The sequence below is a fragment of the Pseudophryne corroboree genome, chromosome 6 (genome assembly GCF_028390025.1).
Source record: "Pseudophryne corroboree isolate aPseCor3 chromosome 6, aPseCor3.hap2, whole genome shotgun sequence".
NCBI classification, from domain to species: domain Eukaryota; kingdom Metazoa; phylum Chordata; class Amphibia; order Anura; family Myobatrachidae; genus Pseudophryne; species Pseudophryne corroboree.
In genome coordinates this window covers 89753162-89778356 of record NC_086449.1, presented here as the reverse complement: position 1 = coordinate 89778356, position 25195 = coordinate 89753162, and the positions used below count along the sequence as shown (strand labels likewise).

At 47.4% G+C, this 25195-nt stretch overlaps 1 protein-coding gene across 8 annotated transcripts in view; it reads left to right on the top strand.

The window, feature by feature from the left end:
• The first annotated feature begins 837 nt into the window (after positions 1-837).
• Positions 838-25195, top strand: part of LOC134936441 (intercellular adhesion molecule 4-like) — a 68346-nt gene continuing 43988 nt past the window's right edge. For 7 of the 8 annotated variants that reach the window (XR_010180493.1, XR_010180494.1, XM_063931469.1 and 4 more), the window contains exons 1-2: positions 904-991; positions 6707-6798. Coding sequence is in view for 6 of the 8 variants with exons in the window: in XM_063931469.1 (XP_063787539.1) it covers positions 987-991; positions 6707-6798 (97 nt within the window). In the remaining 2 variants the exon portion in view is untranslated. Of the gene's footprint in view, positions 992-6706; positions 6799-25195 lie in introns of all 8 variants that reach the window. The other variant, XM_063931470.1, reaches the window with a different exon arrangement.

Here is a 25195-nt window from a genome sequence, read left to right as displayed (position 1 = left end):
GCAGTCTTCTCTAGGAAAATTCCTAATATAATGCTTGTTATGCACCTTATAGATGAATTCATCAGTCACATTAGCTAATTATTGCTCAGTATGATGATATGCACTATATATTATTCTGTCCAGAGTCCACCTGTTTCGGATTCTCCTGGATATTGTGATTGAGACTTATGAACCCTAGGAGAGAGATAAAGTGGAGGAGATGCCCAAAGCAACAAATCAGCTCTTAACTGTTATTTATCAAGCACAGGGCCTAATTCAGTAAGGATAGCAAATTCTACTAATTAGCAGAATTAGCTATTCTTTTCCTAGTATGCCGGGGGCCGCCCATCGCAGGGCAAGGCCACCCAGCATGCTGACCGCCGCCTGCCCCCCTTCATATCATATCGCAGCCGCCGTGATCACACCCCCGACACCCCCCTTCCCCCCTGTACGGCCGCCTCTGCCCCCCATTCGTGCCGCACCGCCCCCGCAACGCTTCGTCTCCTCCCTGGAAACAGAGGGTTGCCCGCCCCGCGTCTGCCTCTGCCTGATTGACAGGGAGAGGCGATAGCATTTTCTGCGCCCCCCCTTCCCCCCGCAGAAAGTGCGGGCGCATGCACAGGACGGGCGCTGCGCAAACGCCCGTGGGCCAATTGTAAAAATTAGGCCCACAGTCTTTGAAATTACAGTTAGAATCCAATTGCTTGCATTGTGCAACTTCTTTATCTCTTTCCAAAGCCTGGTACAGTACATCTCCCCATGTGACAGGCTCTTACATCCCACCCAGCAGTGAGGGATTCTGGAATCTCCCCTGGAAAAAAACATGCTATAAATCTTTTACCAATCGCTTCCTTCCACTAATTGTGACATTGTGCAATAACTGAGAGAGCCTCACACAGTCTTCATCTGAGAAGAGCTCAGCACTGAGATACACACCGCTGCTCTCCAATGGAGCTCTCCCTAATCTGGGCGATCGCCAGCATCTTGGTGTACAGCGCTTGTAAAGTATGCGGTAAGTTTGACATATATATATATATATATGCATCGGGTTCCCAAACAAGAGATACAGATGTGTCCACTTACATCTTTGCTAATTTGCTAAATTTGGCACAACATGCAAAACATGGCTAAGGTGTTTTGCATATGTAACGAGTGGATGGAATTTTACATTTATGTTTGCCATAATAGAATATGTATAAAGTAACATATTAAAGAAGCAAGTTAAGAAAAATCACAAGGCATGGCTAAATCTCTGAGTCTATAGTATGTTAAACCAAGCCATGCATGGCCGGATATAGCAAAGATGTATGTGGACACATCTGTAGTACAGTATAAACAGCGGTTAGGACTCCTGGTGACTGAATTAAAAGTACTAAGGCGGCAGAGATTATTTGGCAACGTTTCAATGTCGTTTAATATGGTATTTTCATCAGGTTAATCAAACATAGAAACATCTTACCTTATAAAGATGAGATCACTCAGTGACCGGCGTCTTCCGGGAGGCAGGTCACATGCCCGCGCCAGGCCACTCAGAATTGAAGTTGTCAACCTAAAGTGCGTCATCGGTGTGCGTCCGCGACGTTGCCCGGCAACAGGGGTCGCGGGGTTACGTCGCATCCTATGAAGAAAGCGGTCGCAGAGCCGACCTCAAGAAGATTGACAGAAAGAAGGCGTTCCTGGGCAGATCCAAACCTTTGGCGGCCATTTTCGGGGAGTGGTAATGCGTGTACAGAAGAACGGAGGGCGGATGTCTGACATCGCCGGGTTACGTCGCGGCTACTGACTGAAGCGGTCGCAGAGGCGAACGCTAAGAAGATTGACAGGAAGGAGGCGTGGCAGGGCGGATCCTGACCGTTTGGAGCCGTTTTCGGGGCGTGGTGAGTAAAACACAGGTGTGTCCAGGACATCGGAGGGCGGAGGAGTGACGTCAAAGCCGAGCCCATCATTGCTGGATCCATCGCACAGGGTAAGTATGTTCAGGCCTAGTCTTGTTCTGCTTGAATTTTTTTTAGCTTAGCAGGGCTGCACAAGCGATCGCAGCCCTGCTAAGCTAAAATACACTCCCCCATAGGCGTGGACTGTTGATCGCAGCAGCAGCAAAAAGTTGCTGGCTGCGATCAACTCGGAATGACCACCTATATGCATGCAAGGTAACATATATTATACAAAATGCTTGAACACCAATATGTAGGTCCTGCTTTATACAATTCAGTGGCACCATGCTGATCAGACACACCTAGCAGGGATATTATAAAGAATCATAGCAGTTATTGTACATGGCACAAAGAATGTGATGGTTAAGAAAAAGGTCATATAAAATCTAATTAACTCGGGCCCAGATTTATTAAGCCTGGGCAAGTGATAAATAGCACCATGATAAAGTACCAGCCAATCAGCTCCTAACTGTCATTTTTCAAACACAGCCTGTAACATTATCGATAGGAGCTAGTGGGTTGGTACTTTATCACTGTGCTATTTATCACTCCCCGAGGCTTGATAAATGGGTGCCTATAACATACCTCCCAACTGTCCCGATTTCAGCAGGACAGTCCCTCTATTCGGACACTGTCCCGCTGTCCCTCCCGTGGGTTGCAGTGTCCCGTGGGCGGTTGGGGGGCAGTTCGGGAGGCTTTGATCACCTGCTGCTCTGCTCTGTAAAGCAGTGTGTGATCTCTGAATACATGCTGTGTGCACGTGCATGGCACCTATTCAATGCTGGGAGGGGAGCAGGGGGCTGCCCAGCTGCTCGGGGACGCCCCCAAAATGACCCAAAAAACGGGTCCGTGACGCTCGGCCATTCCCACTCCGCCAAGACCATGCCCCTACCACCGTAAGCCATCCCGACCCTGGCATCTAGAAAGTTGGGAGATATGCTACAACTCCTAACGAGTACACATCAGTGTGGGACACATCACATGGTGTCTGGTGAGTCTTAACATGTGCAAGTCCTGTGAGTGCCGCCTTGTATGATACATATCTTTATGCAGTCGCAAATAGAGCCATATAATAAGGAGGCATTAGTATTTTATTGCTTTCTACCAGGGGCTTTATTATTTACTACTACTACTGTAGCTACTTATTATTAGAGATTATTATTAGAGATGTCTGCGGACCCCTGTATTTTGGTTTTGGTTCTAATTCATTATCAATAAAAAAAAGAAGCTAAAATTAGGTAATTTTTGCAATCTAAACCTCAAAATCCAGATTTAAAATCTGAATTCCGAACAGTGGGAATATCTGAACTGGGAATCAGTTCAGCCAGATCTCCACGGAAGATCCAGGCTGAGTTTTGGTTTGATTCAGATCCTCAAAATTTGGGTGGATTTGGATTTCTGGAAACGCGAACTGCAGATCTTATTATACTTATTATACTTATTATACACTGTGGACACTAATCATTTTCTTATTATGGAGGCAATAAATCTCTCTAATCTCTACTTCATTTTATTGTATCATCTTTTTTTTATCTGGAGTATGATCTGAAAATGGAAATAACTATGGACCTCATTCCGAGTTGTTCGCTCGCTAGCTGCTTTTAGCAGCATTGCACACGCTAGGCCGCCGCCCTCTGGGAGTGTATCTTAGCTTAGCAGAATAGCGAACGAAAGATTAGCAGAATTGCCACTAAATAACACCTTGCAGTTTCTGAGTAGCTCCAGACCTACTCCTAGATTGCGGTCACCTCAGTCCGTTTAGTTCCTGGTTTGACGTCACAAACACGCCCTGCGTTCGGCCAGCCACTCCCCCGTTTCTCCAGCCAATCCCGCGTTTTTACCTGGAAAGCCTGCGTTTTTTAGCACACTCCCTGAAAACGGCCAGTTTCCGCCCAGAAACACCCACTTCCTGTCAATCACACTACGATCACTCGAGCGATGAAAAAACGTTGCTCGAGCTTGTGCAAATCTCCAAAGTTTTGTGTTAAATTACTGAACGCATGCGCGCTGCGTACCATGCGCATGTGCATTTTCCACCTAATCGCTCCGTTGCGAAAAACGGCAACGAGCGAACAACTCGGAACGACCACCTATGGAAACTATCCGTTTTAGGTCATCGGTTTCAATCCATACTGCTGCATATCAAAGCGATACAGAAGGCATTTTATGTGTAATTTATTAGTCTGGGTTCCTCTTGGAGCCTCAACAAAAACCCTGCAGATATGTGTTGGTGTTCACCCCCCCACCAGCAGCCGACAAGGAGTTCCAATAATTTGCGTAAACACCACATGTGCATTTGGGACATGGACCCAGTTTGGATTTTGTGAAGCCTCTCTGGCTTTGTGGCTCCCATTGCTGTGTATTGGGTATGGCTATCTACAGATGGCATTACTGAACAACAGAAAGTATTGCTACCTGTCACTTGTTATATTGAGTCACTGTGTATTTCCTATAGCAGGGTATGGGGACTGCAGTAAAACTTAAATTAGATGGACTGCAAGAGAAGTCTGTGATTTCATTGCAGTAGTCCTCGTGTTGATTAGACCCCTATATCTTCAATGGGATGTAGTCAAAAGCTTGACAATAACAATGTTGACAGTTATGATGTTGACACTGTAAAAATGTTGACAGGCAACAAGTTGACATTCTCAGAATGTTGACAGGTGAAATGTTGACATTGTCAGAATGTTGACATAAGGGTTAAGCTGCGGGTGGGAGGGATAGAGTTGGGCTGCGGCTGAAGGTTAGCAGTAGGCTACGGAGGAAGTCTGGGGGTGGAGATTAGGGTTAGGCACTAGAGTGAGGGTTTGGGGGGGAGGGGAAGCATTCGATATCCCGGCTGTTGGGATCCTGGCGCTCAGCATGCTGGCTCCGGGATCCCGACCGCCGGGATACGACAACTATTCTCCCTCTTGGGGTGTCCATAAACAGCGTGGTTAGTCCAGCGCCAGTATGCTGGCCGGTATCCGGTTGATAGACAGTGTCTAGTTAGACAGTCAATAGATAGACACCATATGTTAGACAGACATTAGGTCGACAGGGTCAAAAGGTTGACATGAAAAAGGTAGAGAGTACAAACGGTCTACAGGGTCAAAATGTCGACAGGGTTAAAAGGTCGACATGAAAATGGTCGACATAAAAAAGATAGACACACTTTTTTTACATTTTATGTGTACTATTTTTGGACTATTTCAAACCTTCCCTATCCATGTCGGCATAGAGTTGGATATAAACCTTGTGGCGAGCGTAGCGAGCCCGAAGCGTGGTGAGTGAAGCGACCCCCTGCGAGGGTATGACTTTCTACAATTCGGCGTCCCAGATGACAAAACTATCCACACAAACAACAAAAATGCAAAAAACATGGGGGGTAATTCTGAGTTGATCGCAGCATCAAATGTGTTAGCAGTTGGGTAAAACCATGTGCACTGCAGGGGGGGGGGGGGCAGATATAACATGTGCATAGAGAGTTAGATTTGGGTGGGTTATTTTGTTTCTGTGCAGGGTAAATACTGGCTGCTTTATTTTTACACTGCAATTTAGATTTCAGTTTGAACACACCACACCCAAATCTAACTCTCTCTGCACATGTTATATCTGCCCCCCCTGCAGTGCACATGGCTTTGCCCAACTGCTAACAAATTTGATGCTGCGATCAACTTGGAATTACCCCCATGGTGTCTACCTTTTTTTGTGTAGACCAATTGCATGTCGACCTTTTGACCCTGTTGACCTTTTGACCCTGTTGACCTTTTGTGCTGTCTACCTTTTTCATGTCAACCTTTTGACCCTGTTGACCTAATATCTGTCTAACATATGGTGTCTATCTATTGACTGTCTAACTAGACACTGTCTATCTATCAACCTGCAACCTGCTGGGCGCCAGGATATCATAGTACACCCGGGGGGAGGTTAGGGTTAGACAGTAGAGTGAGGGTAATATTTAGGCTATGGGGGGAGGTTAGGGTTAGGCACTAGAGTGAGGGTAAGAGTTAGGCTATGGGGGGAGCTTAGGGTTAGGCAGTAGAGTGAGGGTAAGAGTTAGGCTATGGGGGGAGCTTAGGGTTAGACAGTAGAGTGAGGGTAATATTTAGGCTATGGGGGAAGCGTAGGGTTAGGCACTAGAGTGAGGGTAAGAGTTAGGCTATGGGGGGAGCTTGGGGTTAGGCAGTAGAGTGAGGGTAAGAGTTAGGCTATGGGGGGAGTTTAGGGTTAGGCAGTAGAGTGAGGGTAAGAGTTAGGCTATGGGGGAGGTTGGGGTTAGGCACTAGAGTGAGGGTAAGAGTCAAGTTACTGTACGTGGGGAGGTTAGGGTTAGGCACTAGAACAACGGTTAGGATATAGGGGGAAATTAGGGTTGGCACTAGAATGAGGGTAAGGGTTAGGGGAAATATACTTACCGTAACGCTGGAGGACTGCAGCTCTCACCTGGAAGTGATGGTCACATGTCTGCCGGGAGAAGGTACTGTAAGTCAATGCTGATCCACCATGGCAAAATGTTAACATTATAACATCACTGACTGCATGGTGACTGTTACATGGTCAATATCAATATCAACAATAAAACCATGTTGACATTATTGCGCCTTACATGTGATTGTCAATATAATGACTGATAACATTTCGTGTGCAACATGTCTTCAATGTAGCAACAGTATAAACAGGCCCAACACCGCAATTACATGTGGTATGTGGAATCCATATTATAATGGGTTAACCTGGTAAAAACATGTTTCAATACTGTTTCAAAACTTGTTTGTTGTGCTCGCTGCTAACAGTTTCGTTTCTGCACACAGATCTTTGCAGCATCACAGTGTGTCCTGCAAGCTATATCCTCCCTTTGTTATTACTGGCTGCAATGTGTCAGTGTTTCCAGCAGCTTTCCAAGGTAAAGGACTGCGAGGAGAGCAGAATTGTCTGATTTAGCTTAGTGATAACAGTACAAAAAGGCTGATGGAGAGTTTATAGCAGAGTCCGTTGGCGGAGCATATGTTACGTGTTTTCGCAGTGCACATAGGGGGTGATTCAGACCTGACTGTAGATGTTAGCACATATACGATCAGTCACCAGTCATACTGACATGCGGGGGGACGCCCAGCACAGGGCTAGCCCGCCCCGCATGTCAGTCCCTGCCCCGTCGCACAAGTACAAAAGCATCGCACAGTGACGATGCTTTTGTACTTGAAGAGTAACTCCCAGCCAGCGCATCTCCCAGCCAACGCAGCTCCTGTGCGCTGGCAGGGAGCTACTCGTCGCTGCCCAGGTCACAGCGGCTGCATGTGATGTCACGCAGCAGCCGTGGTCTGCCCCCCCAATGGTCCGGGCACGCCTGCATTGCCCAGCCGGGCCCCCTAAACGGCAGCCAAACGCTGCCGTCCCGCCCCCTCCTGCCCAACGACCACCTCTGCCTGTCAATCAGGCAGAGGCGATCGCAGGGCTAAGACAGCCGTCGGCTGTCTGGTATGCGCCGGCGCATTTCGGCGCATGTGCAGTTCTGACCTGATCGCTGCTGTGCGAACACGCACAGCACCGTTCAGGTCTGAATCAGTCCCATACTCCGGATCCAACCACAAACCTCAGGCATATCACCACTAGTGACTGAAGCGGTGACATTTGGCTGTAATGGGGTGTTCCACCAGTGATGTTCCATCAGGGTAGGCAGAGCCTCACCTGTCATACTCCAGACTTTTTACTATGAAAACAATATTAATAATACAAAGAAGATATTTATATCTTATAAATGTGATCTTTGTATTAGTAATATCATCTTTGTATTATTCTAATCATTTTTATAGTCAAAACTCATATATGTGTGTGTAATTCTGGTTCTGATACTAGCCGGTGCATTGACCTCACCGCACCTCAATGTGTTCCACGTAGGCTAAGTTCCAAGCTGGCATGCTGGTGTGATTGTGAGTCATACAGAGTTATGCGCAAGTGTCAGTACGCCTGATTTCAGATTAATCTTTTGCACCAAGGCTAAGGCTGGTGCAAGTGCGCACTGATGATGTAGAGCCAGGGCCATCTTAACAGCAGTGTAAGCCCCTGGGCACAGCAATGCACTGGGTCCCCTACCCATCCTCCAGCGGTACAGGTGGGGGGGCGCTATCAGCGGCAGCTTCGATGTCCCGCGGGCGGTAGGGGATGTTCTATTTTCCGCTCAGCATGTAGAACCTGGAGCAATAATTTCTGCTAATTACTCCTTTACTACACAGATAGGGCTAAACTGTAGAAGGGGGCATTGGGCTGATTGAAGAAGCCCTGGTACATGACTTCCAGGGTGGTAGGGGGTGTTTAATACATAAGGGAGGGTTGGATTGTGGAGTGGGCTTAATATTTATCATTTTCCGGTGGGAGGGCAGCATGCTTGACTGCAGATATCTCAAGTTCCTGAAACTATATTTCTTAGATTGAATGGGATAAAAAACTAGAGAGTCCCACCTTTCAGAAGGTTCTGGGGACTTGAGGATCAGAGTTCAGGAGCCAGAGCAATCCACCAACGAAAATCTAAAACTGCATATTAGGCGTGCGGACCTGGAGCAGAGACCAGCTGCTTGAAGGCTGATATCTCTGGTTCTGGGCATAGTAGAAACAAGCTGCCAGTGTCCACCGAAATGGGAGAGTCCTAGTTTTTGGATTATACCCTCAGAAAAACTCTAAATCAGACAGAATCGAAGATATCTGGCTGGGAATAGCAATTAACAGGCTTGAATGGGGACCACTGCTTTTAAGTCAGATATCTTCGGTTCCCCAGGGCCGATTTTTAAAAATCTGGTACCCCTGGAAAAAGGAGACCCTCATCTATCAGCCTAGGACCCTTATACTCCTGGGGCCCTTCGGCAAGAGCCCATTGAGCCCATACGAAAAGACGGCCCTGTGTAGAGTACGGCTATAGCTGTCTGGCCACACACAACAGCAGAGGCGTCACCGGGTGTGGTGACACCCGGTGCACACACTGCATATGCCAGTGCGCCAGAGGCGCGCATGGCAAAAGGGGGCATGGCCAAAAAAGGGGAGTGGCATCGTGGATCGTCACTCCGAGGGCGTGCTCAGCATCTCCGGAGATCATAGCCAGATTAAGGGGGGGATGCAGGGCATACTGTACCCCGGGCCCCCTTTGTCAGGGGCCCCCGCGGCCAGAGCACACTGACATCACTAGCTTTCCCTCTTAAGCAGCAGAATCTGACAACCAGAATGCGAGCAGGACAGTATGCAGTGCAGGCAGAGACACAGGAGTATCATGTTTCATGAGCTACCGACAGAGCTTTCTAACTAGAGGAGAGATAGAGGGTGGAGAGAGCTGTAGGTGACACTGGGATCCCAGCTTCTCCTCTTCCCTGCCTGGGTGTCTGAGTCTTGTATAAACTGTTATGCTACTAAACCATTTGGGTCTAGAGATAGAAACACACAGAGAGTCATCCTGAGTCCTGTCCCAGAGTGTAAGTAGAACAGAGGCTGCTGCTATTCTTGCATGTGACCAGATAAATTATTTTATTTTTCTATGTGTATTTTAAGGTTAAGTTGCCTTTGTTACACTACAAGAAAAGTATATAAGATAGTTGTCTCTCAATTAGGTGGCACTATAAACAGTACCCAGGCATTATTACACTATTAGTTTAAATCTAATATACACCCTTTCCAGGAGGGACAAAATACTCTCTACCCGGGCTTCCTTCTTAATTTATGATTTCAATCACCTGTGTTGAAACACCTTTCTTATCAATTAAATAGTTAAACACAGGTGACGCCAATCATAATATTAAGTGGGAAGTCCAGGAAGAGAGCATTGTGTCTCTCCTGGAATGGGACATGTTGGGCGGTATGCACAATTTAATATACATCCCCCACCTTCCATAGGGGCCACCCTGTCTTAAGTGCCCCGGGCACCCCCAAGGCTTAATACGGCCCTGCCGGAGATGCTGGGCTGTACTGGGCTGCCCCCAGACACTGTCTGCAGTGCTGGTATGACAGGAGTCGGGTGCTGTAGCAGAATTTCACACTGCAGCACCTGGCTTCTGTCACTGCGGAGGAGCGCACAGATTGATGTCACCCCTTCTAGGCATCACACCCGGGTGCGGGCCGCACCCGCCTTGAGATGCCACTGCACATCAGCATACAGTATGAGCGAATATACAGATTTCGTTGAATGAACACAATGCAGAGCCAATTACAGCCAACTAATCATGTACCCCTATGCTTGCTGATGGAGCGTGTCTCTAATGTTTACCTGCAGGCCCTGCTGAGACCGAAACCTTGTAGTTGGAAGAAAAGGGTCCAGGTTCCTGTCCTGATCTTTCTGTCCCACATCCTCAGCACAACCTATCATCAGCCTTTGATTGTATGGCTCCAGTTATTCTTTATTTCCAGTGTCAACTGTGATATCAGACAACACATACGAGAGGTGGACTTTGTGCTCAAATGCACTAGTTATCCTTACATTAAACAAAACAGTAACTGGAGGAAGGTAAAACACTGATGCTTCTATCTTGGTATTATTAACCTTATATCCACTATGTTTTCCATAGACATCCAATTACCAAAATAGATTGAGAAGGGAAGTCTAGGGAGCAGACAGGGTCGTCTGTAAACGGCAATATTTTATATTGGGAGTTATTCACCAGCATTCCTCTAATGTCAGGGTTATACCAAAATCTGGCCAAAAGGGACGCAGGGCCTAATTCAGCCCTGATCGCTGTGCTGCTAATTTTGCCGTCCTGTAATCAGGAGGAGTGTAAATTCGCCCCGTGCAAGTGTGCGATCGCATGTGTACGCCGTGCGAAAATGTCCCTCAGTCAGCGGACAGCTGCAAATCTGTTTGCCCCTCACTCACCATCAGTGGCGGATCCAGGGGGGGGGGGGGCACTCGGGCCCGTGCCCCCCCCTGTCATTTGATAAAGCCCCCGTGAGAGGAGCGAAACGCGTCAGAAGCAGAAGTATTGGACCCCTGTACCAGCTTTTGAACCCACAACTGCATTGCCATCCTGCGCTACTGTCTCCAGACAGACATAAATCGGGAGGAGAGAGACCGCGACTTTGGTGCTTGCAGGAGGCACTTAGAGGTGTGGACTCACAGAGCTTGGAAGTCGGGTAATATTCAGCACAGCAGGCGCCAACGCAGGGGCCGGTTCCCGTAGCCTGAGACCGCCTCGTCTGTTATTGGGACTTCCCCGTGTCAATACTGCTGGTGGAAGCCACACGTAAGGCTCCAGTGTGGAGCGGTTTCTTATAACATTATTATTCTTCTTTGCTGAGCGGCAACCCATTGAGGAACTCTAATACAAAGTAACTCTCAAGGATACTATTTGTTACATGGGTTCATATTACAGCTGGTATTTGATTTTTTGAATTGAATATATGGACTGAGTTTTACTTTTACTATTATAATATTATATTTTTCTGTGAACAGAGTATGCTTAGATCCACCTCCTTAGGAAGTTTATAATATTATACAGGTTGAGTATCCCTTATCCAAAATGCTTGGGACCAGAGGTATTTTGGATATCGGATTTTTCCGTATTTCGGAATAATTGCATACCATAATGAGATATCATGGTGATGGGACCTAAATCTAAGCACAGAATGCATTTATGTTTCATATACACCTTATACACGCAGCCTGAAGGTCATTTTAGCCAATATTTTTTATAACTTTGTGCATTAAACAAAGTGTGTGTACATTCACACAATTCATTTATGTTTCATATACACCTTATACATATAGCCTGAAGGTCATTTAATACAATATTTTTAATAACTTTGTGTATTAAACAAAGTTTGTGTACATTGAGCCATCAAAAAACAAAGGATTCACTATCTCACTCTCACTCAAAAAAGTCTGTATTTCGGAATATTCCGTATTTCGGAATATTTGGATATGGGATACTCAACCTGTATATGAATATTTAGTGTTAGTGATTTTATTGACCGGTCAAGTTGTTTATCTGTGAAATATATATATATATATATATATATATATATATATATATATATTTTATGCATTAAAATATATAAAATATATGGAATAACAAGTTTGATTGATTGAACTCTCAGCCATACCATATCATTTATAGCGCAAGAGGGGATTTGTTAGTGTAGCCTGTGCCAGCTACCTTTAACGTGTGTGCGGCTGCTGCTGCGGCGGCAGGCACTAAGGGGGGGCGATACGGTCTATATGTAGTATATGGTGGTATGTGCCTCTGACACACTGCCCCCACACCCTGCCCCTCACACACTGCCTCCTGGCCCCTGCCCCTCACACACTGCCTCCTGCACCCTGCCCCTCACACGCTGCCCCCTGCACCTCACACGCTGCCCCCTGCCCCTCACAAGCTTCCCCCTGCACCCTGCCTCTCACATACTGCCCCCTATACACTGTCCCTCACACGCTGTCCCCTGCACCTAACATGCTGCCCCCTGCCCCTCACACCCTGCCCCTCACACGCTGCACCCTGACCCTCTCACACTGCCCCCTGCCCCTCACACGCTTCCCCCTGCACCCTGCCTCTCACACACTGCCGCCTTCACCCTGCCCCTCACACGCTGCCCCCTGCACCTCACATGCTGCCCCTCACACGCTGCCCCCTGCCCCTCACACGCTGCCCCTTGTAGTGGGGACATACCCCATTTCTGGAAGCGCATGCACCGAAGCCGCACGCAAATACACTTGGCCCTTCCATGGTGCCCCCCCTATCATTTTCTTCTGGATCCGCCCCTGCTCACCATCGAGTGGTTTCACCAGTGTGTGCAGTGTGTGCGCAGCCCAGGACTTACTCCTATAGTGTGATGCACACAGGCTGATCGGGCCTGAGCTGACATCACACACCCTCCCAGAAAATGCTTGGGCACGCCTGCGTTTTCCTTGACCCTCCCAGAAAACGTCCAGTTACTCGTAGATGTGCCAGGTGTTTGTGCCGCCCACTTCTGTCGCTTAACTTAGCCATCCAGCTACCTTGGTACAACCTTTGGGCCTAAACTGGATAAAAACAATATTCGGAGGTGTTCAAAATAGACTGGAAATGAGTGTTATTGAAGATAATAATACCGTAGGAACAAAAACACCCTCAAATTCTGTGATTTTAGCTGTTTTTATGTTGTTTTTTTAATAAATAAAACCAAAACCAAAAACACACAGGGGTGATTTTGGCAAAACCAATCCAAAACAAAAGCATGAAAAGATAAAGAAAAATAAAAAAATAAAATAAAAATGGCCAGGCGCACATCTCTAGTACTAAAAGAGGAGGGGCCTCTGAGCAGACTCTGGGTGGGCCCCATCGTCTCCACTGCGTAGTAGGCTCCGGAATTGTGACAGAGTCTACTGCGCATGCACAGGTTTCCAGAAACATGACGCCTGCATTGGTCTAGAGACTAATTATCAAATGCGCATGCACGGCGGCCATTTTTAAGTGATTTTTGCTGCTGCAGCTCTCGTCATGGGACTCCGGAAGGGTAGTATAAAAACAGAGATGGGTGCAATGTGTGTGGTGTAGGACCCCCTGGACCAAGGGCCCGTGTGCACCGCTCACATTGCACCCATGATAGAAATGCTGATGCACATGTACTTACTTATAGAGCCGCCATCACCAACGCCCATGCTTTTCCTGGCTATAGCAGCACACCACGACCATTTTGACTCAGGTAATATTGCCCATTTGCGCATGCAGTTCTGTGTCAAATGGACTGGCCAAGCGGGAACTTTCCCGCCATGCCAATGCGTTGCTGCTCTATATAGTGCAATCCTATAATATTTCTATTTGTAACAAGTATATTACATCTCTACATCTATAAAACTAATGGTACACTTCAGTATCTATCTATTGACTACAAAACAATGCAGAGAGCCTATTCTAGTCAGTAGTGGAACTCATGGTCTGAGCAATGGAAGCACTGGGCTTTTGGAGCCAGCTGTCAGTGGGGCATAAGTGGCACAGATAAATCCATCTATATCTGCTGCCTGCACCCTGCTGATAACTGCAGCAGCTCAGTTAGTGATTAAGGGGGACATTTACTAAGCAGTGATAAGAGTGGAGAAGTGAGCCAGTGGAGAAGTTGCCCATGGCAACCAATCAGCACTGAAGAAACATCTATAATTTGCATACTATAAAATTATACAGAGCTGCTGATTGGTGGATGGGGCAACTTCTCCACTGGCTCACTTCTTCGCTCTTATCACTGTTTAGTAAATGTCCCTCTAAATCTCTGGAGTCTGGGGAGCCATTGTCACTTGCTGGCGGCGGCCTGGTACAATAATATGACATAGGAGAAAGTGTCTCCTTAGCTATATTATCCCGGTGCAGAATATGAGTATAAATGTTCTTCATGGTAGGAAAACATTCTAAAGAACTGTAAATGAATAAATATTTGCAAGTTCACATTCTGGTCATAATAGAGTGGAAGTATATGAGCAACCTTGAATACCCCTTTTCAAAAGGGGCAAAAAAAATGCATTAATGCTTCTTATTTATCAACAAATATGTCCATTTCTTTTGGTTGATGTTTCCTTACAGGTTCATAATGTTGCATGGAATAGTCATTACAATGCATGTTATGCTTATCTAAAATAATGAAATTCCTGGGTACAAAACCCTTCAGGTATTCAACGCTTAAGAATTGTGTTCAAGAACTTAGGCCCTCATTCCGAGTTGATCGCTCGCTACGGATTTTCACAGCGCAGCGATCATGGCAAAACGGGGCTAATCTGCGCATGCGTATGCACCGCAATGCACACGTGCGTCGTACGGGTACAACGGGCGACGTGGTTTTGCACAGGTTCTAGCGACGCTTTCAGTCACACTGCTGTTTGCAAGGAGATTGTCTGGGTGGCAACTGACCATTTTCTGGGAGTCTTTGGAAAAACGCAGGCGTTTCCTGGCGTTTGCTGGGTGGGTATCTGACGTCATTACCGCGTCACTCGTTGCAGCAATCATCACACAGAATAAGTAACTACAGGGCTGGTCTTGTTCTGCACAAAATGTGTTTGCAAGCGCTCTGCTGCACAGGCGTTCGCACTCCTGCTATGCTAAAATACACTCCCCCGTGGGTGGCGACTATGCGTTTGCACGGCTGCTAAAAGTAGCTAGCGAGCGATCAACTCGGAATGAGGGCCTTAGAGCATAGGGCGTATGTGTGATCAGGAAGTCAACATTCATACTGCGCATATGCACGTAATGGAGGTAATACCATGGACATGTCTGAGCTAGGCATCTACAGATGTTTGTGGAGTGTGAAGGAAACTGTCTTCTGGGGAATGCAAGAAGACTAAGTAAAATCACATGCAGCTCTTCATGTAACACAGGTTGTGCTGTAACACAATAATATTAGCAGTAAGTTACATGGTCATATAGGCATATTTTGACGGGGAGCTGCTCCACTGTAGCGTGTCAGTTGGGCCTCATGCACCTTTGTAGCTGACATTCACCTCTCACGTCAATGGCAGGTGGTGCTCCGCAGTTTCCACATCGGTTATTTGCAATGGTGCCATTTGTCCAGTCACGATACACCTTCATCACAGCAGCACATGAACAGCTTACAAAATGCGCTGTTTCAGAAATACTGCCACCCTTGGCCTGAAAAGCCAATAATCATCCTTATTTGCAACACGGATAAATCACTCCTTTTACCCATGACAGCAATGAGTGATATGTGTGCAGACGGTGAGTGATATGTGTGCAGACGGCTATTGCACACCTTATATACCCACCAAGCCAGCACACGACGTGATGTACTTCAATGGGCTACGTGCTGCTGACATCAAATGTAGGAGGTGGTCATAATAATGTGACTCGACCGTGTATTTAACAGTTTAAAAGTATCCCCTTTAAGGTGACAGAATTGTCCTTGCTCGGAAATATATTGTATTGCAATGAAGCTGAGTGCAAATTATTGCTACCAGCTTATTATTACCAACGATCTTACATTTGCAGAGTTTGGATCTGACAGAGTGGAAACCGTGTCTTAACTATCATGAATCCATTTTGTGTTCAATTCATACAATAATAAGACAGAGGCATATGAAAAAGTTTAGTTTAAAGAAGGTTAGATTCCAGTCTGGAATGTATCCTTGAAACATAACTCTTTTATAATTAGCATGTTTCATTTCAGTTAGAACTACAAGATATATACTTACATTAGAGATAAGATTATGTGAAAGGATGTAGACTCATATTTTGTAGTTTTTGTAGTTGTTCATTGTCAAATATATCATATTCAAGGCCAATGAATATATCTCTGTAGACTATAAATAATGACTGTCAATTAGCATGAGTTTTGTTTTTTTGAAAAATTTAATTATTTTGCTTATTAAATGATTTAGGGGTCAATTTAGACCTGATCATAGATGTGATAAATTTAGCACATCTACGATCAGTTTCTCTGACATGTATGGGGACGCCCAGCACAGGGCTAGTCCGCCCTGCATGTCAGACCCTACCCCTCCCCCCCGCACAGGTACAAAAGCATTGCATGGCGGCGATGCTTTTGTACCTGACAAGTAGCTCTCTGCCAGCGCAGATCCTGTGCGCTGGCAGGGGGCTAACCGCCGCATCCCAGGTCACAGTGGCTGTGTGTGACGTCACGAAGCTGTCGCGGCCCACTCCCCCAACAATCTGGACACCCCTCTGTTGTCCAGACCGTGCCCCGCCAACGGCATTCTAATGTCATTGGCATGCCCTCTCCCGCACCGCAACCACCTCTGCCTGTCAATCAGCATCTCACTGGCTGCACATGCGCAATGCGCCCACCGCGCATGTGCACTGCGCACAGTAATTCAGACTGCGATCGCGGCCGCTGCAGCAATGCTGTCTGAATTACCCCCTTAGCTAAGAAGTTAGCCAATACTGGCCTCTATTGGTGCGATTTTTCTAATGTATATGTAAGGTACACATGAGCAGTTTGAAATCAGATAAGAAACAAGAACCTGTATAACCCTTTGCACACAATAAAGCAGAACAGAGTGAATCTGAAAACACACAAAGCTTGTTATGTTAAGTCACCCTTTGTGGCCACATCTGTATGCTGTTCTGAATGACTGACATTGCTTGCCGTACTTCGGTGTATTGAGGGGTGACAGAAGCACCACCTTTATCAGATCCTATTCAGAGTTAAACACAATCTTAACTTGCAGATTTCTTCAGCTGAAACATAATCTTTTCTTTAGTGCATATACTGTACGTGACTTTTCGAGAGGAGCTTAATATTTTTCAGGCAACTTACACTTGCGACTCCCTATGATAATGGGGTGGTGTTGAAGCGGTATGTAGACACGCTTAAAGGACATTTTGTGGGCATGTTGAGGCTGTGGGTAGGGATGGAGAATAGATGTATTTTAAGGATCATTTGACATGTCAATCACTGTCCATATTGACATTCTGAGTATTGACATCCTGAATGCCGAGATTGTGTATTACACCTATAGGACAGGTTTGCGGTTTTATATATTGTTCAATTGGGGAGAGTGAAACTGTTTTAAATAAAGTGGGAGAGGTTCAATAATACGGTTAATGAGGTGGTTTGTTGCAGTCACCATGTTTTTCCCTGCAGACTCCTAGGGGTACATTTTTGTGGGTTTATAGAAGTGGAGATATTGTCTGTGGCAAGGTGGGACATGTACTTGTATCCAGCGATATAAGACTTGTACGTAATGTCTACATGTATATTTTAATGAAGTCTGTAACACAACATGGGTGCCAGCCTGTCCTCTAAGTGAACTCCTAGCTACCCAGATAAGGGAATAGAGGACAATGATGTATAGTGGGGAGTCAGAGGTTAGTTTATGGCCCTAACCTTATCTAAGAAGCTATAAACTATAGTTAGGAGGAACATCACAGGTCAAGAAACCTACCTCTTAAAACGTAAAAGAAAGCCAGCTGTTGAAAATGAAACCAAAGTAAATCAGGTGTCTCACTGTCCAGGTACACAGCATTGAAATGGTTAAGGAAACGGTGGGGACTGCAGCTGTGAGGGGCTTTATCTGCCCCTCTCACACATACTGTGTTGTTCATTTCTAAGGGAACAGCCAAGAGCTGGGAATGCACCATTTATCTTACATTGTGAAATCCCTCCACACAGAAGGCTTACCTGCTGTTGAGTAAGTTAGGTTTTCTGAAATTATTTTCCCTTTTGTTTTATTTGAAATTGTATCCTTATCGGTGTGTACTTTTAAATATTTCTCATATTCCTTGTAACTCTTTTTTGCAACTAAAGCTCTGAAGATATTCTTGAAATTAAACATCTAATTTGGCCTCATGGTCCATGCTATCATTTCGTGATGTATTAATAATTGTGTGTGTAGGCCGAAGTGAAGATGGCCTTGCGTTTAGTCGCTAAACCTTCTTGCTGGTGGCAGTTTCGGGTTATAAAGTAATCCAGTAGTCACGCACAGCGATTCTCGGATTGGCGTATCTGGAGAATCGGCCGGTGTTCATGACAAAGTGGTTGGCAGCGGTAGACTTGATAATTGTTTTCTTTATTAGAACTTAAGCGAATTTGGGAATAATTTCTTGAGGGGAAAACCCACTTTGACAGAACCAGAACTCAGAGCTTTATAATCATTTTAAAAGTCACACCGTGAAAGTCAATTTCTGTTCCCCTCCCCTTCTTTTGTTTTTCTTTTCTGTCTGTTTATTTGGCAAAAAGTGAGGTCCAAGATGTCTGAGTATAAGCAAATGAGGAAGGATGTCCTTGCGGAGCTGTGCGAGGGCAGAGGGATTGCCAGCACCAACAAGACAAAGGATCAGCTGATCCAAGCACTCCAAGAAGCCAACCAAAGGCAGGATGCGAAAAGGGATCAGACTGAGACAAATGCTGTTGGGGGAAGTCCTCTGCCCCTGGATACTACAACAGATACTGGTACTATTGCTAGGAGCAGGTCAGAGCCCTCTACTAGTTCCAGTGATGATAGTGCCTTGGACCAATATTTGCAAACTGCCCTCAAATTTAGGAGGGATACAGATGATGTGACACCTCTATAGCTGATACAGCAGTACAGAGAGGCTGAGGCTGCAGAGTGTTAAGCCAATCGAGAGGCTGCAGAGCGTCAGTACGAATGTGAGTACCAGCTGGAGCTAGCGAGGCTCAGAGGCCAGAGTGCTGTTAGTGACCCGAGTAGGAAAAAGCCCCAGCATGATCAATTTCCAATGTTGGAGAATGATGGTGACCTGGATACATACCTGTATACCTGGCACTGGGGGCTTATCTGGCACTGGGGGGCTTATCTGGCCCTGGGGGGACATGTATCTGGCACTGGGGGCATATCTGGCACTGGGGGATATCTGGCACTGGGGGGCATGTATACCTGGCACGGGGGGATATCTGGCACTGGGGGGGGGGGCATGTATACCTGGCACTGGGGGCTTATCTGGCACTGGGGGCTTATCTGGCCCTGGGGGGATATCTGGCACTGGGGGGGCATGTATACCTGGCACTGGGGGTATATCTGGCACTGGGGGGTCATGTATACCTGGCACTGGGGGCTTAACTGGCACTGGTGGTTTATCTGGCCCTGGGGGGATATCTGGCACTGGGGGACGTGTATCTGGCACTGGGGGCATATCTGGCACTGGGGGGACATGTATACCTGGCACGGGGGGATCTCTGGCACTGGGGGGCATGTATACCTGGCACGGGGGGATATCTGGCACTGGGGGGGGCATGTATACCTGGCACTGGGGGCTTATCTGGCCCTGGGGGCATATCTGGCACTGGAGGGGCATGTATACCTGGCACTGGGGGCTTATCTGGCCCTGGGGGGATATCTGGCACTGGGGGGACGTGTATCTGGCACTGTGGGGCATATCTGGCTCTGGGGGCATATCTGACACTGTGGGCACTGGTAGATATCTGGCAATGGGGGCATATCTGGCACTGGGGGGATATGTGTACCTGGCACTGGGGGCATATCTGGCACTGGGGGGACATGTGTATCTGGCACTGGAGGCATATCTGGCACTGGGGGGACATGTGTATCTGGCACTGGGGGCATATCTGGCACTGCGGGGACATGTGTATCTGGCACTGGGGGCATATCTGGCACTGTGGGGACATGTGTATCTGGCACTGGGGGCATATCTGACACTGACGGCATATCTGGCACTGGGGGGACATGTGTATCTGGCACTGGGGCATTTCTATATCTGGCACTGGGGGCATATCTGGCACTGTGGGGGCATTTCTGTATCTGGCACTGGGGGCAATGTATATCTGACACAGTGGGGGCATTTGTGTATCTGGCACTGTGGGGCAATGGGTATCTGGCACTGTGGGGCAATGTGTATCTGACACTGTGAGGCAATGTATATCTGGCACTCTGGGGGCATTTGTGTATCTGGCACTGTGGGGCAATGTGTATTTGGCACTGTGAGGCAATGTATATCTGGCACTCTTGGGGCATTTGTGTATCTGGCACTGTGGGACAATGTGTATCTGGCACAGTGAGGCAATGTGTATCTGGCACTGTGGGGCAATGTATATCTGCCACTGTGAGGCAATGTTTATCTGGCACTGTGGGGCAACGTGTGTCTGGCACTATTGGGGTCATATGTGTATCTGCCCCTCCCCCCATATGTGTATCACGCCCCCATTTTCATTGGCCATGCCCCATGTGGCATTTGGTCACACCCATTTTTTGGCACACGCACACAGTACCCGTAAGACATTTTTTCTACTTGCACCACTGTGCAGAGAGCAGCCAGGTAGGGGTGGGACCGCTCAGAGAGTGCCACAGTCATATGCTGCAGGGGGAGGGCCTATCAACTTTTACCTGAGGCTGAGCCTGGAAAGGAACAGGTTACACTCTCCAATAATGTATACAGGGACAGGTGCCACAGAGGTATCACAATTTGTGGTGACTGAGGGACAGCGTGCACTGACCCAAGCTGTTAGGAAAGGGCCCACCCTTTCCATTCCTCTACCTCCCAGAGCAGAGCCCATTAGGCTGGTTACCAGGGGTACTGTGGAGCCTGGTACAGTTAGTCCTGGGTCAGAAACTTCTCATGATCAAGAGGAGATCGCAGGTGTAAAAATAGGAACAGCGGGGCCTGGTCCCCAAGTTATAATGTCTGACCCTATGCCGAACATGTTATGTCCCCAATATGTTCCTGATGGGGGATGTAGAACATGGGGAATGTCAGACACCGTAGATGGTCAGATGTTGCCTTGTGCTGCAGGAGTTAATGGCCATGCATCAGGTCTGGTTGTAAGGAGAGTGGCTGTGTCAGTCTCAGCTTGCCCAGATGAAAGCCCCACCCCTTGCGCTGGCAACCTTGAAAGATGATCACAATTTTAAAAATATGGCGTCTCATGGTACTCTCCCTCCCACTAAAAGTAACAGGGGAGTAGCAGTATACAGTGTTTATTCACAGAGGTTGTGTATGGAGGTGAGCGACCCCAGTCTTGTGGAGATGGGGCAGAGTTACAAAGGCCATAGCTGTGACGCAGCTATAACACAAACAATAACAGCAGAGATAGCAACACAGGGAGCACAGTGTACAAAGGAACGTGTTCCCATCACAAAACACATATTTGCCCTGACGGATTTGACGAAAAAGAAATTGCCCCAAGTGGTTAACTGGACAGAGGACTGTGAGAAGGCCTTTGTAGCTTTAAAACCTGCATTAGCCCACTCACCTGTACTGCAGGCCCTAGATTTTAAAAGGAGGTTTATTGTACAGACTGATGCCTCTAACTACGTTTAGGTGCTGTACTCAGTCAGGTCTTTTTCTTAGGCAAGAAATTTTTTCCCCGAGAAGTGGCCTATGCCACCACTGAAAAAGAATGTTTAGCCATTGTATGGTCTCTCCAAAAACTACAGCCTTATCTGTATGGACGAGACTTCATCATAATCACGGACAGCAATCCACTCGTTTGGTTGAACAGAGTTTTCAGAGATAATGGCAAACTCCTAAGGTGGAGTCTGGTGCTCCAACAATTCAATTCCACTATTCAGCATAGTAAGGGTGCACAGCACGGAAATGCTGATGGACTTTCATGGCAAAATGAGCAGGAAGTCAGTGGCACGCAGGTAAGACTGTAACGTGAGTCACTAGTCCCCTTATGCTTCAATTTACAGGCGGGAATGTGTCAAGGTGGGACATGTACTTGCATCTAGCAATGTAATGTCTATGCAGGGCTGCCACCAGAAATTGTGGGGCCCGGGCCTGACAAAATAGGCAGGGCCCCCCTACTTTTACAAAAAATATTTTAGGCAGGTAGAGCAAGTTATACACATTACGCCGGTAGAGCACATTACACCAGGTAGAGCACGTTATACACATTACGCCAGGTAGAGCACATTATACCAGGTAGAGCACGTTATTCATAATATGCCAGGTAGAGCACGTTATACACATTATGCCGGTATAGCATGTTATACAGATTACGCAAGGTAGAGCATGCTATACACATTACGCCAGGTAGATCACCTAATACACATTAGGCCGGTAGGGCACGTTATAAACATTACACCAGGTAGAGTACATTATACACATTACGCAAGGTACACATTATGCCGGTAGAGCACGTTATACACATTATGCCAGGTAGAGCACATTATACAAATTACGCCAGATAGAGCATGTTTTACACATTACGCCAGGTAGAGCACATTATACACATTACACCGGTAGAGCACAGTATACACATTATGACATGACAGCTACTCAGCCAGTCACAACACACAAACAACAATTAAACACACACATATATGATACATTACATACTTACCCTTTGTAAATCCGTCCTCTCTCCCACTCTGTCTGCGCCTCCTGTACTGAGCTCTTAAGTCCAGCGACTCCTCTTCTCTCTTTTCACTGGCTCGGCGTGACATCATGATGTCACGCTGTGCTGCATCCTAATACAATAACTTTATTAAACAGCAAGCTGCAGCAGTGCAGCTTGCTTTTAGGCGGTGGGTGGAGGGGGCAGAGGGGGGCAGGAGAAGGGGAATGTCAGTCCCACCGGTGGTGGCCACAGCCTCAGACAGTAACACAGGTGGCGGCCGCTGCTGGGATTATCGACGGCGGGCTGTTTGAGCAGGCCGGGCCCTCCACTTTTTGTTAGAGTAACTGGGACCAGGACAACTGTGCACAGGGCACCCCTTGATGGCAGCCCCGTGTCTACGTGTATATTGTAATGAAGTCTGTGACACAACATGGGTGCCAGCCTTTCCTCTAAGTGAACTCCTAGCTACCCAGATATGTGAGTAGAGGACACTGATGTATAGTGGGGAGTCAGAGGTTAGTTTATGGCCCTTACCTTATTTAAGAAGCTATAAACTATAGTTAGGAGGAACATTGCAGGTCAAGAAACCTAACCTCTTGAAACTTAAAAGAAAGCCGACCTCTCGGAGCCACGCCGGAGTGAGGCGGCGATCCCCCCATCCCTCTCTCACCTCTATAGTGCTTCCCCCCTGTCTGGTGGACCCGGCCAGGGAGCTCCGTCTGCTCTGTGCGGCCCGAAGTGAGGACTCGCTGATTGACGGCGGAGCGCCGGAGCTGGCGCCGCCGCGCGCCGGAACCCGCCGCCCTGCTCGGCCTCTGGACCGCCTCGATAGCTGGGGGATCCCCTCTCCACTACCACCAATGATATAGACTGCTCCGAGGGCACAGTAAACAGGCCCTGTATTAGAAGCCGGCGCCGCCATCTTGGTTGAGGGCTACATGCCCTCTCAGCTCACTGTACCTGCTACTACTTCTGGAAAATCTTGCTGGGCATTATTAACTTGAAGACGACAGGGGATTGGATGGGTGCCCCTGCGGTCCCCCATCTACTGGCCTCTGTAACTTTGGCATATCTTCATTCTCCGGCACCCCCACCTGCTGAGGGACACACAGACAGTTTCATCTTTCTATATTCTGCACCATCGATGGGACTGGAGCTCCCTCTTGTGGCGACTCCTTGATTAGACTACTGGGCCATCGGACCTCCAAGCTCACCGCGAATAGGTATGGCTACCCCCAGTGTTGCTAGCCGCTTCATCTAAGAAAGCTTTGTCCTAAATACCTCACTGGATGTGTATTACCCAGGAAAGGGCTGGCAGCTGCTGCACATCTATTCCTATAGTCCTGCCTATCCTCATGTCTCCTGCTTGGCAGCCAGAAGGGGGTCATTACATTGAGCCCTGAGACAGCAGGTGTGATACCTCAACAACCCTGCCGCCATCTGCTGTGCCCTGAGGCTGCGGACTCACTGCTGTGGATGCTTAGTTCCTGCTATCTCACCTCGAGCCCTTTGATATATACATTGCGTTGTTGTGATATTCTGAAGCATCACGCTGTGACACCTCTGACACGTTGTTTCTTGCAAATTTGCTCCGCAACGCCCTGACATGCCTGCTATCTTCATAGCGATGTAACTTTCCAATCTCTCCCCTACGCTGATGTGACCCTCATTAAACTACTCTCTGCGCCCTACATTGTTTCTACTCTACATATCTATCTCTAGCGACCTCATATGGAAAAGTTCCTGGTGTCCACCCCAATGTCCTCGGCTGGCCTTGCTTCAGGCGCACGTGAGGACACATCCCATAGAAATTCTTCTGATTCCGATTGCTCCACCACCCGGTCTCGATCTCAAAGAAAACGTACTAATGCTACGGCTACTAAACAGCCTAAAATGAAACCCACTGACATTGCTGCGGTTCTTGGGCCTCTCCTAGACGAAAAACTGGCGGGCATTAAAGAAGCCATTGATTCCACCTTAACCCAGCTGACTCAACATAACAGCCGTTTAGATGAAGTCGAGCAGAGGGTTTCAACGTTGGAGGATGATCTACAAGCCGCACAGTCTACTATAAAGATCCAGACCACAGAAATTAAAGGCCTCACTGAAAAACTCGACGATTTAGAGAATCGGAGCCGTCGAAACAACCTGAGGGTGGTGGGCATCCCGGAGTCGGTGAAGGGCCATGCGTTGCTGGACCTTCTATCCACCTGGCTGCCTGAAAAGCTAGATATGGGCCTTCAGGGCTCACCATTGGCCATTGAAAGGGCTCATAGGATTGGCCCTGAACGCAGAGACTCTGCTGGACGTCCTAGACCTGTTATTCTGCGGATTCTGAACTACGCGGATAAAGCCAAGCTCTTGGACCACTACCGAAAGTCAGAGAATCTCCTCTACAAGGGAGAAAGGCTGCTTATTTTCCAGGACTTCTCCACTCATGTCGCCAACCAGCGCAGAGAGTTCGCTCCGATATGCAAACGGCTGTTTGAAGACAACGTCAAGTTCTCACTGTTATACCCTGCTCGTCTTCGAGTCTTTGTCAATGGAAAACCATGCTTCTTTGACGATCCGTTGGC